The sequence below is a fragment of the Crinia signifera genome, chromosome 2 (genome assembly GCF_055691185.1).
Source record: "Crinia signifera chromosome 2, ASM5569118v1, whole genome shotgun sequence".
In the NCBI taxonomy this organism is placed as follows: Eukaryota; Metazoa; Chordata; class Amphibia; order Anura; family Myobatrachidae; genus Crinia; species Crinia signifera.
In genome coordinates, this window is record NC_139218.1 from 313961608 (window position 1) to 313978390 (window position 16783).

At 43.6% G+C, this 16783-nt stretch overlaps 1 protein-coding gene across 1 annotated transcript in view; it reads right to left on the reverse strand.

The window, feature by feature from the left end:
- The window catches only part of RUBCNL (rubicon like autophagy enhancer), a 39824-nt gene that overhangs the window by 14086 nt on the left and 8955 nt on the right, over window positions 1-16783 (reverse strand). The window contains exons 2-10 of the mRNA XM_083168985.1: window positions 9295-9393; window positions 7692-7797; window positions 6657-7316; window positions 5335-5420; window positions 4150-4339; window positions 3537-3653; window positions 2508-2565; window positions 2288-2414; window positions 955-1097 (exon numbers count right to left, since the gene is read on the reverse strand). Of these exons, the coding sequence (XP_083025111.1) occupies window positions 955-1097; window positions 2288-2414; window positions 2508-2565; window positions 3537-3653; window positions 4150-4339; window positions 5335-5420; window positions 6657-7316; window positions 7692-7797; window positions 9295-9366 (1559 nt within the window). The 5' untranslated portion in view covers window positions 9367-9393. The remainder of the gene's footprint in view (window positions 1-954; window positions 1098-2287; window positions 2415-2507; window positions 2566-3536; window positions 3654-4149; window positions 4340-5334; window positions 5421-6656; window positions 7317-7691; window positions 7798-9294; window positions 9394-16783) is intronic.

Genomic DNA, 16783 nt, shown 5'->3' on the forward strand with positions numbered 1-16783 from the left:
TGGAGGCAGCAGAGAATGGGCATTGTGTGGCTGGAACGGTATTGGTTGGTTAAAAAATCGTAACTATTTGTTTAGACGTTAAAGCGATTAGCTTGTAAATTAATCATAATCTTAATACTCATTTACAGCAGACCTCTTCTTGAGCTCTGTACAAACTGAGAAAACTTGGTCACTGAGCGATTTTGACTTAATATCGCTCAGCGCCCAAATTGCTGAGTGTCCCGTTTTCATCAGGGACCAGCGATGGTCCCTGATGAAAACTGAGTCACTGAAGGAGAATGCCGCTGGTCGCAGGATCATGCTGGTCTTGGTACTGTGCTGGTTGTGGTAGCAAGCTCCTAGTGACCGTCGCCCCGTACACACAGGGATATGGTCACTCAACAACCATATCCCCAGCGATACAGGCTTAATTCGCCCCATGGGTACAGGGCTTTACATAAATCCAAAAGGTATAAATATTGCAAGTTGCAAATCAGGAAACCTATGATTGGATCAGTGGCGTAACTATAGTCCCGCAGCCCCCGCGGTGGCGGGGAGGCGCTAAGAAGGTGTGGGCGCCGGGGGGTCTGCGGGGCTATAGTTACCTGCTGCCGTCCGCCCGCCGGTGCTTCTGGGAGCGGGGAGACGGGCGGCTGGCTCTTCCTGTGCCGGGTTTTCCGGCTAGCTGTAAGTGTGGCCAGGATGCTCCCCCTGCTGCTGCCGACCGCCGGGTAGGTGAGACGCGGCTCCTACTTGTAAACACGCTCCCCGGCTGCCAGCGACGCGCACCCCGCCCGCTGGTACCTCCTGCCCCTGCCGCTTCTGTCGGGTCCCGGGCCGTCTCCGGCTGCTAACAGAAAGTGACACGGAAAACGGCTGTCCCCATACCTCGCTGCCTAAATTTGTGGCGGGGGGGTGTGTGAAAAATTAGTAGTTACACCACTGGATTGGATCCATGATACCATAAGCACTTACTTGATGTAGGGATGCACGTCCGTAATAATCTGAAATCTTGGAGGGGTCCAGTCTTCAGGCTCCCTCTCGCTGAACCATTTTAGCTCTTCTACCAGGCTCATGCTGGACTCCAATTCCTCTGGCATGGCATGGTCAATGGCCCACTAGAAGAAAACATTACACTTACTATCAGATATGATACCGGTACTAAGTGGAGTGCCCCAGGGTTCGGTTTTGGGGCCCATTTTGTATAACATTTTTATTAACGATATTGGGATAGGGTTACTCAGCAATGTATCCATCTTTGCGGACGATACAAAACTTAGCAAAGTCATCAAATCATCAGAAGATGTCACCATGCTTCAAAATGATCTTGCAATTCTAGATGAGTGGGCAAAAAAAATGGAAGATGAGGTTCAATGTAGATAAATGTAAGGTTATGCACCTTGGGAGACACAACCAGTGTGCAAGTTACAACCTTAGTGGAGAGGAACTGGGTAATTCCATACTTGAAAAGGATCTAGGAGTCCAAATAGACAGCAAACTAGGATGTAGTGCCCATTGTAATGTAGCTACAAAAAAGGCCAACAAAATTCTGGCATGTATTAAGAGGGGAATGGAAACTAAGGACCCAAGGGTAATTATGCCACTATATAAAGCATTGGTGAGACCTCACCTAGAGTACGGAGTACAGTTCTGGGCCCCACACTATAAAAAGGACATCATAGAATTAGAAAAAGTCCAAAGGCGAGCAACAAAGCTTATTAGGGGAATGGAGAATTTAAGCTACGGGGAGAGATTAAGCAATTTGGGACCATTTACATTAGAAAAGAGACGTTTAAGGGGGGACATGCTCAACATGTACAAGTATATCAAGGGCCAATATAAGGAACTGTCACACACCCTCTTTTCTACTAGAAAGGAATCTAGGACGCGAGGGCATGAGTATAGATTAGAAGAAAAAAGATTTCATTCAGCTAGTAGAAAGAATTTCTTTACGGTCAGAACAGTCAAACTCTGGAACTCTCTTCCCAGAGAGGTGGTAACGGCTGGCTCATTAAATGCGTTCAAGGCAAAGTTGGACAAACATTTACTGGAGAAAAACATCCATGGGTACAAATAAGAAATATAATCTGTCTGTAAAATACCAGAACCTACCAAATCAGCAATGGATATCTATACCAGGTTGAACTAGATGGACGCAAGTCTTTTTTCAGCCTTACCTACTATGTAACTATCGGGGTGCATAGCGCATGAATGACTTAGATCTGTACTAATGGCTAACATTGATCAAAGGTATTAAATTAGCTAGCTGGTCATAACGGGCAATATCAGTGGTCTTAAGGATACCTACTGTTGTAACGGGTGATATTGCTGGTGGCCACATTTCTCCGACTATCTGACCCCACTGCTCCTGGAAAGCTCGGTATAAATTCAAGGCAGTTTTTTCTGCAGAGTTTGAGCCTGGTATAGGGATGGGTCTGGAAAGATTTTAATGTTGTTAGATGTCTGTCCCAACCAAACAGGTAAAAAAAAAAAAGGGTATACCATATACTGGAATAAAGAGATCATACCTTGCAGGCGTGTCACTGGACTGCTTCTGCATGTATAGATCTGCATAGTCGTCTTGTTCTGTGTAAGCAGAAAAGGTCATTAATCGTTATATCAGCGTATCTTCGCTAAAGCAAAAAAGGAACCTACAGTATTGCTCCACAACTTATAATCATGGTCTACCAAACCCTGCACACTCACCGCATGATGATAGACTTATTAGAAAAAAGACATGTATTTTAAGTTTGATCTTTTTTCCTTATTTTTATAGTTAGATTTTCTCATTGTACACTGGATCTGATAGAGCTGCTTCTATTGTCAGATACAGATTACATGGGCCCATAAATCTACTCGCAACCAGGAGACACCAGGCGCCGGTCCCTGGGCCTGATTCAGGGATAAAAAGCAGGAGTCCTGCCACACGTAGATTTCTGAATATTGTGATCAGCAGCTTCGCTAAGTCCATTCTCCACACGCGTAGAATAGGTCTTGCGATATTGCCCATACAGAATTCACAACCTTGCAATGATATGTATGCATCACAGCAAGGGTGTCGTGGAGTAGTGGGAAGCGGGCACTTACCAGCTGAAACTATGCCACCAACGTACACGAGTCACATTCACGTCAAAGGGATCGGACAGCGATGCAAATGCGCACAGCATGCTGCAATTTGGATGACTGTCCTGCTACAGCAAGCTGCCATATGCAGCAACAATGTAAGAGGACACATCTGTAGTTTACCTCTGCCACTTCCTAAATGAAAGGCAGCAGTGTTGAGACAGTGGGCAGGGAGAAGGTCTGCATTCCTGGAAACGTGCACATGCCGAAAGACTTCTATTGGTCAGATGTGTAAGCGAAGGCTAATGGGGCCTACACACGGGCTGATTATAGCCCTATTTCTAAGTAATCTGACTAGATCTGTGCTTATGTACCTCGCTCAGACCAGAGGCTCTCATGCGTAGGGGGATTGCATGAAAAACACTCCACAAGATTTAAATTGGGATATGCTGCCTTGTGATATCACATGCAAGAACAAGAAGAACCATATTTACCAATTATGACAAAATCCTCATAGTCGTACACTTTGTAGTCTATACAGCGTCCAGACTCCTCTTCCTCCACCTCCTCAAATATAGTTTGTGCGGGAGAATTCTGTAGCGCATGCAAGCCTGGAATATTACAAATGAAAAATGTTTTTTTTTTATTCCATCACTAATAAAAATCCTACGTTCCTTCAGATTACTAGTCTCCTTCACATAGCCTACAATACCTCTACTCATACTGCCAGGATACAGGTATAAAATGCACTACCTCATGGATGTCTGCCTGTTATCGCTCAGCTGAACGAAAAAACAAGAAAGTTTAAGAATTCTGGGTTTTTCCTTTATCGCTCCTCTCTCTGATGGCTTATATACCCCAGTTTTTTTGTAGGTCACTAAGCTATACAATAGTGAAAATAGGATCCAAATGCATCCAGTAGTTTTTTGTGATTTTGGGACAAAAATGAAAGACATTTTTTTTTAATCCATATTTCATTAAACAGTTCCTAGAAGTAGATTTCTTAATAAATAAATACATTTTGAAAAAAAGAGGGGGGGGGGGGGGGGGGGAGATGGACAATTGCATTTCATTCTTGTAGGCAAACTAGTACAAACCAATATTTACCCTCATAACCGCTGTCAACAGAATTTGCAGATTCTGAATTGGCTTTTTTCCTCTGGTAGAAGCAGGGTTCCTCTGGACCTTTAATCCACGGCACTCCTTCCTCTGCTTTCCACAGCTCATACTGCCAAATGCTTTTCATATTCTCAATCACAGATATGAACATGTCCGCTGCCAGGAAATGCTCGTTTTCCTAAAGGAAAACAGATTTATCCCCTAATTACCTCTGAAAAAGGAAATGGATAAGTAGACTTCCTACCAGACCCCCACCCCCCCCAGCATATTCTTAACCCTCCTTCTTAGGCCTAATCCTACAACCCACTTTTTAGTGCCTAAACTCCCCTGTGGCATACGGACGAGCAGGATGCCAGCTGTCGGGATTCTGGCGTCGGCATCTCAGCTGCTGTCATAATTCTGGTACCAGGATCTTTGACTGCCAGCATGCCATTAATTAGAATATGCTTGTGTGAAAATAAATAAATATTCACCACCCGCCATCCCTAGTTTTGGGATGCCCTATGGTTTAGGACCACATTGTTTAAATAAAAATCACAGGGGCTCTTTAAATTAACAATTATAAACAGTGGAGCTTTAGTTCATGTACTGATCAATGCATCAATGAATTTAAGCCTGCAGCCCCCAAGCACATTATAATTATAAAAAAAATTATATATATAAAAAAAAAAATTCTTGTAACATTTATTTCTGCTTGCAGTAAAAAAATAGCAGCTATTTAAATATGCAATAAGAAGTTCAGTGTATTTTTCTATTTCATTTACACAATGTGGGAGCACGCATCGGGATAGAATCTGCATTGAATGGTGCTAAAAGCAAAATCAAATTGAAAAATAATGCATCTCTCACCATGTGTACGCACTTTTATTTCACATAAATAACTATACGAATCTAACATCGAATCAAAAGCAAATCGATGTGTGTGTGTACAGGGCTTAACGCTCTCTGCACAAATTACATTTGCCCCACCAGCAGTGCACATGGTATTGTCCATTTGAGAAGGAATTTGCCTCGAGTGAACCAGAATAAGGCCCTTAGTCTGAAAAGTATGAACCCCAGGCACCCAGTCATCCTGAGACAGATGCACATACACAGGTAAAAACTACTTTAAGCTGCGATAAACCAATAATAGAAGCTACTATACCAGCCACTCTCTTGCAACAGATTTCTTACCTTCTCCAAATTTACAGATGGTTGAAAGAGATTTTCTCCGCAGTGGTGCTGAATTTCTCTGCTGGAAGCCAGAGACTGCTCAGCTGCTGTACAAAGAAAGGAAAGCAAATCATAAGAAAGACTGAACGTATGAGATGAAAGAGCCAATAAGCATTAATAAAATAAATGAAGGTGTATTCATGAAGAAAGTTCCCACTGTTGTGAACAAGAAGTCCTTCATAAGACAGATATCCATATTAAACATCCTTTTCTATTAAATTATTATCTATGTGCAAGGTACCACTGTGCTCCACTGCACTGGAATATATATATATATATATATATATATATATATATATATATATATATATATATATATATATATATTGAGATTACTTATATATTGAGAGCTTTATTGAGATTACATGTTAATCATTTTAAATTGGAGCATTTTATATGTAGCCTGTAACGTGCCACATCTCAAATGCTGCTTTTACACATGTGAACCAGGTTATTTGACAGGTCTAGTAAGTCTGCAAATTCCTCGGACTGGATGGGAACATGGTTGTGCTTCCAGGTTGTTTCCTTTCACAAATGAAGAAATTCTGGGTTAGTGCTTGTTCTCATGCAAAAACCCAGGCTGTAGCCACATGTGTTAAAATGGTACTGGTGTGAAATTACTGGCCATTTTTAAGCCTTACAATGGAGGACATACTGCACACTCTCAACTGATAAAAATAGCTGAAACCATTTCAATGGGGTGACAGAGCAGGTGACTAACAGACCTAACCCAGAAAACGTGAATGAGTCATTATCTTTGTGTGATTCATTCTCAAAACTGCCCACTCTACAGGTTAATAGACAAAATAAATACAAAATAAAAAACAAAAAAAAATAAAAATTCAGAATACTGCACCTTCGACAAAATACTTAGGGCTGGGTGCACAACAGGAAGATGCATGCCCCGCCAACCAAAGAACAGATGGAAGGATACAACAGACAGGTGTGCAGACTGCATGATATATAGTTATCTGCACAGTCACCTGCATACCACCATCAACCCATCTGACATGGAGCGCATCAGACGGGACTCACCAATTAATGATGGCCAGGAGCTCACAATCACAGGCACACACTGAGCAATATTGCCAAAATATATATTGCCTAATGTATACCCGGCGTTAGGAACTACTAAAAAGGTCTACTCATTACAATTTAGGAAAGTAATTATAAACTTAAGATTTTGGCTATAATGTAGTGTTAAATGCTTTTAGCATCAAAAAAAAAAAAAAAAAGAGGAAGAAGAAACAATAATGTGAAGGACAGAACGCATTGCCATTTACCTTCAAGAAGAATGGAATAGGACTGTGACTTTCGATGGAATGTCCTACTATCTTCTACAGAGGGGAGCTCAGTATTCGCTACAGTTGTGCTTATGGGAAAAGTGGATTGTTCTGAATAGGTATTATGGGGGATAAGTTTATAATGTAAATTAAAGGTGGAGTCTGAAAGATTAGGTGAAGAAAACCGTCTATTTTCCTTTTGTGAGCTCAAAGATAAGTTCAATTGTGAAGTTGTGGGTCCAGAAAATGCCAATTCTGTACAGTTGCTGCATTTGATACAAGGTGAGAATTCCAGTTCCGTTTCACCTTGTGTGCTCTTGATGGGAACAAAGGGTGGGGAAGGAAGTGGGTCCATTGTAAAAGATTTTGGGGATTCAGACTGGGTGTTCTCCCATAATGCTTTGTGACTATTAACACGAATGTCATTTAATGCACGTGGAATTAACGGAATACAGTCATGATCGTCAGAATAACTTATGCAGCCATTGCCGTCATCCTCTACATCACTGTCCTGTAGATCATCGTTCACGGGCAATGTAGCTTTTAGACTGCTTGGAATCTTTAAAACAGAAGCCAGAATTTCCTTAATCGCTGTAGCACTATCCACGTATGACCCATGGCTACCTCCTAATCCGATAACTGCTGGCCTTGGTACCTCATCTGCAAGAGGAGACATTACATCAATTAAGCAAATCAAATTAATCAGTGTGCACCAAATACAGATAGGTTTAAAAAAAAAAAAATCCTTATTAGTGTGGGATGAAAACACAGGTGTTCTAGGTCAGTGGTTCCCAGCCCTGGTCCTCAAGTACCCCCAACAGTGCATGTTTTCCAGGTCTCCACACAGAATCACAAGTGCTATAATTAGCTCCACCTTTGGATCTTTTCAAATGTGCCTGAATAATGAGTGCACCTGCTGGGGGACCTGGAAAACGTGCACTGTTGGGGGTACTTGAGGACCAGGGTTGGGAACCACTGTTCTATGTCATTGGAAAACATTCTACAAACCAGTACAATGATGAAGTGCATAAATACCTGCAGGAAATAGAATCATAGGAATTTGGGGCATAATGGTCATGGGAGAGACTGGAACATTTAGTATTTTCCCTTCAGGGTACCGTTTAGCAAGGTCATTTGCCACCTGAAATAAAAAATTAAATAGAATTAGTATTCAGAAAACAAAGTTGTTCTGAGCAGCTTCATAAACTCATCCATCAGCAACTGCCTAAAGAGAACATAATCATTTATTCTGTGCACACAGTCTATGGCTTACATTTAACCTACATTTGGTTGATAACTCCTTGCCAAAAAGCAAGCCGTATGAAAATTAGGCAAATTAAAAAAAGGGCACTTATGTAATATCTGGGCTCCCGTTTTTCTTATTAGACCGCGTCCCCTCGCTGCGCTCGCCACACTATATAAAATCAACTCCATGCGTAGTTGGATAGTAGGGGTATGAAAAAATGGGGTGCATTTAACATGGGAGCCCAGATAATACATAAGTACCAAAAAAAGTCTAACACAAGCGCTTAGGTTTTTAGTGATACTAAACTAAAGGGGCATACACACTTTAAGATGTGTGCTAAGCGTTTTTTGCCAAGCTATTTAGGGTAGGCGATTTCCTGGTGTCTACATCATCCATAGATAGCCCATACACATGCAGCAATGTGTGCTAAGCAATTTTACTTTAGCCAAAAGAAAGGCTCAGGTTGACGTAGATCACCATCGCTCATTCTGTACACACAGAGAGATTTGCAGTCACTTGCTAATCAATTTGACTAGATTTTGACTGCATGCACTGACTAACTAGTGGGCGATAGCTACATACGGGACTGCGCTTCGCCATCGCTCGGGGGCATACACATGGGCACTTATTCAGATTTGACCGCAGTACAAATTTCTTCCCAAAATGGGCAAAACCCATGTGCACTGCAGGTGGGGTAGATCTAACGTGTAGAGAGAGTTAAATTTGTGCGAGTTAGTTTGTTTCTGTGCAGGGTAAATACTGGCTGCATTTGTCTTACACTGCAATTTAGATTTCAATTTCAATACACCCCACCCAAATGTAACTATCTGCACATGTTACATCTGCCCCACCTGCAGTGCACATGGAATTGCCCATTTTAAGTACAAATTTGGGTACTTATGTATTATCTGGGCTCCCATGTTAAATGCACCGCATTTTTTCATACCCCTACTATCCAATTACGCATGGAGTTGATTTTATATAGTGTGGCGAGCGCAGCGAGCCACCGTGCCCGAAGCGTGGCGAGCGCAGCGAGCCCCGCGAGGGTACGCGGTGTCATAAGAAAAACGGGAGCCCAGATATTACATAAGTACCCAAATTTGTACTGCGATTAGATCTGAATAAGGGCCATGGAGCGATCTGTGCTTGCTTTCTAAGCTATCTAGTCAGATCGCTTAGAAAAGAGCACAAAATCGCTCCATGTGTATGTCAGAAAACAATAACGCAAGGATATATGCACATGTAAAGAAATCCTTATTGTCTACACATTGTTAGCAGCACAAAAAAAGATTTTATAAAATGAAACATCCTGCCACTCTAAGCAGACTCATAAAATATAATGGGCGATAGTAAAGAAGTATCCGGAACAAAATAGATAAATTAGACATTTACCTGTACCGTTGTTTCACAATCCCGAACGCTCTTCTTCGTGTAACTAGTCAATGTCGAGGCATGGACAGACATGGTTGTTAATCCATATGAGCTTGTCACCTAGGTACACATACAAAAATATAAAACAAAGGGAATATGAGAAACAGTAACCAGGCATTAAGCACAGCAGAGCTGTCCATTCTCTATAATAATAATAATAATAATAATAATAATAATAATAATATATAAATAATATATTCTCCATATAGATCTGTTACATGAGGTACAAGTCGCAATATACATAACACATGAGTGCAATGTGACTCTGTAGCGCCCAGCAATTTTGCCTCTTTTTCCGTTAAAACAGGTTCTTACTCACAAAATGGAAGCTAAATGACAAGTAGCACTAATGTTTATTAAGTTAGACATAAAAAGGTTTTCCGCCACTATACTGTAGAATTAGCAAATGTGGGTTTCAATCAGATTTGAAAGTGATGGGTAATAGAAAAAAAGAGGATGGTACCAACTGCATAACACTATGTGCACTGAAGAGCAAAACTACCATTACATATACTCACAGGACCATGACAGCACTGTGCAGGGCCCTGGCTCCAGTAGGTGCAGTGTGTCAGCTAATGGCAGACTGCCCCAGGCACTTAAAGAACAACAATGTAGGCAGGAGCCACTTACTCGGCATAAGAACGGTCACATGCCAGAAGTCACCATGCAAAAGGGCTCCCCTACGTACATAGCAGGGATGCTTTAATTACAAATGAAAATATCGGTGTTCAAAACCACAGTAGTTTGAGATTATTAGTACACATGCCACAAGAGTGCAGATATCTGTGCGCGTACACACACACACACACACACACACACACACACCAGACTGTGGCTAAAATTGTGTAGAATAATAATAAGAAGAAGGCAGCTATACAAATAACACCATTCGTTAATGATGACAGAACTCCTGGGTTTATGTCTCTTCATTCCTCCTGCACATGTGTACAATGATGTGGTCACTGTACGCATGTGGAGGGGGGTGCAGAGGAATACAATTGAATCCCTCTCAGATCAAAGTGCGAAAAGAAGCCCATATACTTCTACTGGGCAACGCCACAAGAAGATGGTGTTCCCTACCGCTTCTAAGCTCCGGAATGTATTGCATTCCAGAACTTGGTACTGTACATACAGAAAACTCACAAATACATGATTTCTGAGTTTTGCCCGCATTTCTGGCTTCAGTACATCCCGTCCTTTGTTTGTGAAATACCCTGATTTTATATGTTGACAAGCAGTACATTACAATTCCTTTTATCATGCATATTGACAACATGTCTCAACACACAAGGCTCTGCACAGTGCTGGCCATGTGCAAATATACTAGTTTAACAAAAAGTTAAATATATAATATACCTTTTTATAAACAGGTCTAAATAATTTAGTGAATGGTGAGTGTGAAGAGTTTAGACAGTCCTGTAATAAAGAGACTTCAAGTTACAGATCAGTTATTGATATTGTGCAGACACAGGGATTCTAAGTAATACCCCTTTTACACCATTTCAAAAACCTGGGTGCGACCTGGCAGTTTGGTGTAAAAAGTGGTATAAAAAGGCCAAATTCAGCTGCTTCAAATCTAAGGAGCTTTAGGTTTAAAATTATGATCACTATTTTAAAATCTCAACATTGCAGATAAATATGAAGAAAGAACTTCTCATGGTACAAACAAATTAGGAACAGTTTAACCAAACCAAATATAAAAGGTAAAATGCAGAACAGGGTGTGGATACAGGTTGATGACATCTGTATTACTATAAAAAGTGCAGTCTTTTACAAGAGTATTCTTTCCTACTATTTTGAAAAGAACAGGTTTAGTTTGTTTCCAGTACTGCAAGCACATCCCCAGAGTTCACCAACAGGCTGTCATGATATCTCTGTATTGCAGTGGGGATGAGCAGTAAATTCTTCCTTTCCTTTATCAAGAGGACTTTCAGTACATTTTTGGGAAACCACATGCTTAGGGGGGTATTCAATATCTGGGGCACGGCTGTCGAGCTAGCGCGACAGCCGTGCCCCTGTCCCGTTCTCGGTGAGCTCGTCTGGAGCTCGGCAGTCGGGATTCAATGTCCCGGCCGCAGAGCGGCGAGAAGGGGGCGTGGCCGCGAGTTGTAGCCGGCAGCTCGTCACTTTCCGGCTGTTCTCGGCAGAACGAGCCCGACAGCTAGAGATGTCGGGCTCGTTCTGACAGGAAACCCTGTTCAATGCTGTCGGGGAAGACAGCATTGAATAGGGCCCGTCGAGCATCTCCCCCACGGGAGATGCTCGACGGAGATTGAATATCCCCCTTAATCTTTCCGTTTTGTTGTCTGATAGTAACAGATGACTTCACCTCACGTGACAGGGGCACAACAAACTTCATGGACCTTGAAACACTAATACTGGAGCATGCCCTCTCACCCAGTGACATTTCACAGCTCACCTCTCTAATCAGGAGGACAGAGAACTGAATCAATTCATCAGAATAATTTGTACCGCCTATATAGAAAAACCTGTCAATTAGTACCTAGCAAAAGAACAATATTAGAGAATTTACCTAGAATATGCCACTATAAATCTATTCTATAAAATCACCTTTATCTAGTAATCCATATATATGCAGCTCACTTACCAGAAAAGCACGAACATGCACTTTTTTTATTTAACAAGCCAAAACCCAAACTATTTAAGTCTAATTAAAATGACCAATCCGCTTTCCTTTTCCTAAATTCAAAGGGAATTTAATTGAATGTCATGCAGAGCTATTTAATTGCCAGGCACTAAAAATCGGGAGGTGCAGTTTAACGTGACTAATCACTGCCCTAACCTACATTTTCCAAATTACCATATATACTCGAGTATAAGCCTACTTTTTCAGAAACATTTTTATGCTGAAAAAGCCCCCCTCGGCTTATACTCGAGTGAGGGTCCCACTTGAGTCAATAAGTTTTCCCAGGTTTTTGTTGTAAAATTAGGTGCCTCAGCTTATACTCGAGTATCAGCTGGATATCTGCTCACACATCAGGAGGGTGGGTCACATGGGTTTACAGCGTGGCCAATTGAATAGCTCTGACACTCATTCCCGGAGATAAACAGTTGAGATGAAATTTGAATATAGAATGGACAGACAGTTTACACAAAGTACATGTTAGCTTGGCATATGACCATGGCACAGCATTGCCAAGTACAAGATGGTTTCTGTTTACAATAGAATACTCAAATCATTCTTTAAGAACTATATATCGTCTCACGCCTCCGTTTCTGCAGCACAGTGCCTTTTAGGGAACTATATGGTAATATCATAGCAAGGTCCTTCCACTGACTTTGCCATCCAAATTAGCAGTTTATGAACAGACTATGTGATTTCTATCCCAGGGTTAGACCTCGCATTAGGCCAATCCGAGGATGGAGCATTTTTCAATCCCGGGATTGAAAAAAAAAAAAATGCCCCTGGATTGGCATCCCTGGGCTGATCCGGTCCTGTTCTCAGCCTGCTTGACTGCATCTCGGCAGGCGTGGTTCAATGTCCCGCCTGCTGTACACTGAAAAGGTGGCGAGAAACGTCCGGGAGCTCGACAATCCACGGCCGTTCCGGGCCCGACTGCTTCTAAAGTCGGGTCCGTTCTGCAGAGATGCCTGTTCAATGCGGTCAGGAAAAACAGCATTGAATAGGCACCTGCCACTATTTCCCCCATCAGAAATAGTGGTGGTGGTGGTGGTGGGGGGGGGGGGGGGGGGGGGGGAATTACATGCCCCCCTAGGCATTGGTCTGCCATAAAGTACAGATTCCTACCTGTTAATATGCTTTCCTCTACTCCACCATGGCAGCCAACTCATGGGTTAAGTCCCGAAGGGTAGTACTCTGGAAGGAAACAAAAAAGAACACTGGCCCCTATATAAGCTCCACCTCCTTAGGACTCAGTGTCTTGATTAAATAGCATACATATACACCATTATACATCAACTTAATCATTTAACCACCAACAACCGGGCGGGATAATGCTGCCATGGTGGAGTAGAGGAAAGCATATTAACAGGTAGGAATCTGTACTTTCCTCTACCTCCCCATGGCAGCCAACTCATGGGTAATACCCAAGCAGTTACCACACTGGGTGGGCATAATAACACCATACTGATAATAATAATGAAAATAATGATAATAAGGTTACATCACCTTACTTAAACAACTGCGCTCAGCACCTTCCTACCAAACCGGGCGTCTGCTGACGCCGCTACATCCATTCTGTAATGTCTGGTGAAGGTATGTACTGAGGACCAGCACGCTGCTTTACATAGCTCCTGAATTGATGCCGCCTCCTTTTCCGCCCAGGAGGCCGACATTGCTCTCGTTGAATGAGCCTTCAAGCCCACCGGCGGATCTTGACCCCTAACTCTGTACGCCTCCAAAATACAGGATTTGATCCACCTTGAGATCGTAGTCTTGCTGGCCCCCTGCCCTTTATTCTTCCCCTCGGTCAGCACGAACAACCTCTCTGTTTTCCTGTGAGATTTTGTCCTCTCTAAATATATTTTCAGGGCCCTAACCACGTCTAGCGTATGTAGCCTCTCTTCCTTAGAGTTAGCGGGGTTCGTGCAGAACGAGGGCAGGACGATTTCCTGATTAATATGAAAGGTGGACACCACCTTGGGCAGAAACTGCGGATTCGTTCTTAGGACTACTTTATCCGGAAAGAAGTTCAAGAAGGGCTCTTTTGCCCAAAGGGCCTGGAGTTCCGATACTCTTCTTGCAGATGTGATAGCTACTAAAAACACCACTTTCATAGTAAGCATTTTCAATGATACTTCTTGCATAGGCTCGAACGGATTTTCTACTAGCGCGTTCAAGACCAGATTGAGGTCCCAAGGTGACAGCGGGTTATGGAATGACGGCTTTATCCGTTTAGCTGCTTGAATAAATCTTTGAATGTACTTATTATCTGCTAGTTTCCAGTCCAGCATGGCCGACAGAGCCGAGATCTGCACCTTAACTGAGCTAACGGACAAATTCTTGTCTAGCCCCTGCTGTAGAAACTCCAGCACCACGCCTATGTCCTTTGCCTGATTGTTCCTTGACTTACAGAACTCTACGTACCTCCTCCAAATTCTATGGTACGTAATGGACGTAGATTTTTTTCCTGGCCTTGAGCAAGGTCCTTACCACTCTACTGGAAAAACCTTTCTTCTCTAACATACGTGTCTCAACAGCCATGCCGTCAGTTTCCAGGTACAGGGCTGTGCCTTCCATAACCTGTTCTGACCTATTAGGTTGTTTAGATCCGGCAGGTGCCATGGATCTGCTATCGACATCTCCAGTAGTTTGGAGAACCACGGTCTCCTTGGCCAGTACGGAAGGATCACTATTGCGGTCACTCTTTCTTGTTGAATTTTCCTCAGCAGCCTTGCTATTATTGGGAAGGGTGGAAACGCGTACACAAATTCTGCTTCCCACACTGACGTCAGTGCATCCTGCTTCTCTGCCCCCGGCTCCCAATGCCTTGAGAAGAACCTCTGGAGCTTTGCATTTCTCTTTGTGGCCATGAGGTCCACCTGGGGTTGACCCCACATTCTTACGATTTGCTCGAACACTTCTGGGGACAACTCCCATTCTCCCGGCTGCACAAGCTGCCTGCTGAGGCTGTCCGCCTGCAGGTTCTCCTTGCCTGCCACAAACACCGCCGTGAGACTGTTTACGTGGCTCTCTGCCCAAGATATTACTTCCGATACCTCCGACATGAGCTCTCGGCTCTTTGTCCCTCCTTGCCTGTTTAGGTAAGACACCACCGACTGATTGTCGGACCTCACGATAATGTCTCTTCCCACTAGGCATTTCCGTAGGTGTATGCAGGCCATAAGCACTGCCCTCATCTCCCGGACGTTTGAGTGCTTGGCTCTTGTTTCCTGGGTCCAGATCCCTTGAACTATCTGCTCTCCACAGACCGCTCCCCAGCCTGTCAGGCTGGCATCCGTGGTCACCACTTTTTGTCCTGACACCGCGAACACTCTTCCCTCTTCTAGCCTCGGTCTGTCCGACCACCATGCTAGATCCTGACGCGCCTTTTTTGACAGGACAATCCTTTGAGACTTGTTTTTTCCATCGCCATCCCACTGCATAAGAAAGCAGCCTTGGAAAGCCCTCATATGGAACCGGCCCCATCGTACTGCATCTAATGCCGCCGAAATGAGTCCTAGCACCTTCATGCAGTCCCCTGACGAAATGATTTTTTTGCTTTGGAGAGAAGATACTTCGCGTCTCAGCTTCTGTCTTCTGGGGTCTGTTAGCTTGATTGTCATGCGATCTGTGTCTATCCAGACGCCCAGATACTTTACCGCTCTTGCCGGGATGAGCTGACTCTTCTCCTGGTTTATCAACCACCCGTGTTGTTCCAGGTACTGCTTTACTTGGGACGTACTTCTCTCCGCCTCCTTCCTTGTCCTGGCCATGATCAACAAGTCGTCGAGGTATGGCCACACGCAAATCCCCTGCTGCCGCAGGTTGGCGACCAACACCACCAGCACCTTTGTGAACGTCCTTGGGGACGTAGCCAGGCCGAAAGGCAGGGCGACAAATTGATATGTTACATTTCCCAGACGAAATCTTAGATACCTGTGGTGCCCTGCGTATATTGGTACGTGTAGATATGCGTCCCGAAGGTCTATTGTGGTCAGAAATGACCCTTCCACGATATCCGGTAGGATAGACCTTAGTGACTCCATCCTGAATTTTTTTGTCATGATGAACGCATTTACTCTTCTCAAATCGAGGATCGTTCTGAAGCCTCCTGAAGGCTTTCTGACTATAAAAAATCTTGATTGGCAACCTTTCCATTCTTGCTCTTTTGACACTTTGATCACTACTTTCTGGTTGATCATTTTTTGCAGACTGTCCAGTAACGCGGCTTTTTCTCTCGGCTCCCGGGGTATTGGAGACTCCGTCCTCCAGTAACCCGGAAACTTCGCAAATTCTATTTTGTACCCAGACTCTATTATGTCCAGCACCCATTTGTCCTGGACGGATTGGGACCAAATCTGCTTGAACTGCAGCAGTCTGCCCCCTACTGCCTCTCTGGCGTCATTGGCTAGAGTGCCTTGCGGAATACCTTCCGTCTCTGCCCCTTTGGCCTCGAAAAAAGCTCCGATTTGCCCAGGACCTTCTGAAACTTCTCCCTGGCCTATACGCCCTTGCCTCCTTAAAGTCCGGCGACTGGAATTTAAGCGACCTGTTGAAAAAGGGTTTCTTCCCCTTATCCTGCGGCAGCCACACTGACTTACCGCCCGAGATCTTTGTGATGTTATCATCCAGCTTGGAACCAAATAGATACTGTCCCTGAAATGGTAGGGCCAGCAGTTTCTGCTTCGACTGTGTATCTGCTGCCCATGGCTTAAGCCAGAGCGCTCTTCTTGCTACTGCCATCATGGCGCTTGATCTTGCCGCTAATTTCACCGCATCTACCGACGCATCACACATGAACTCCAC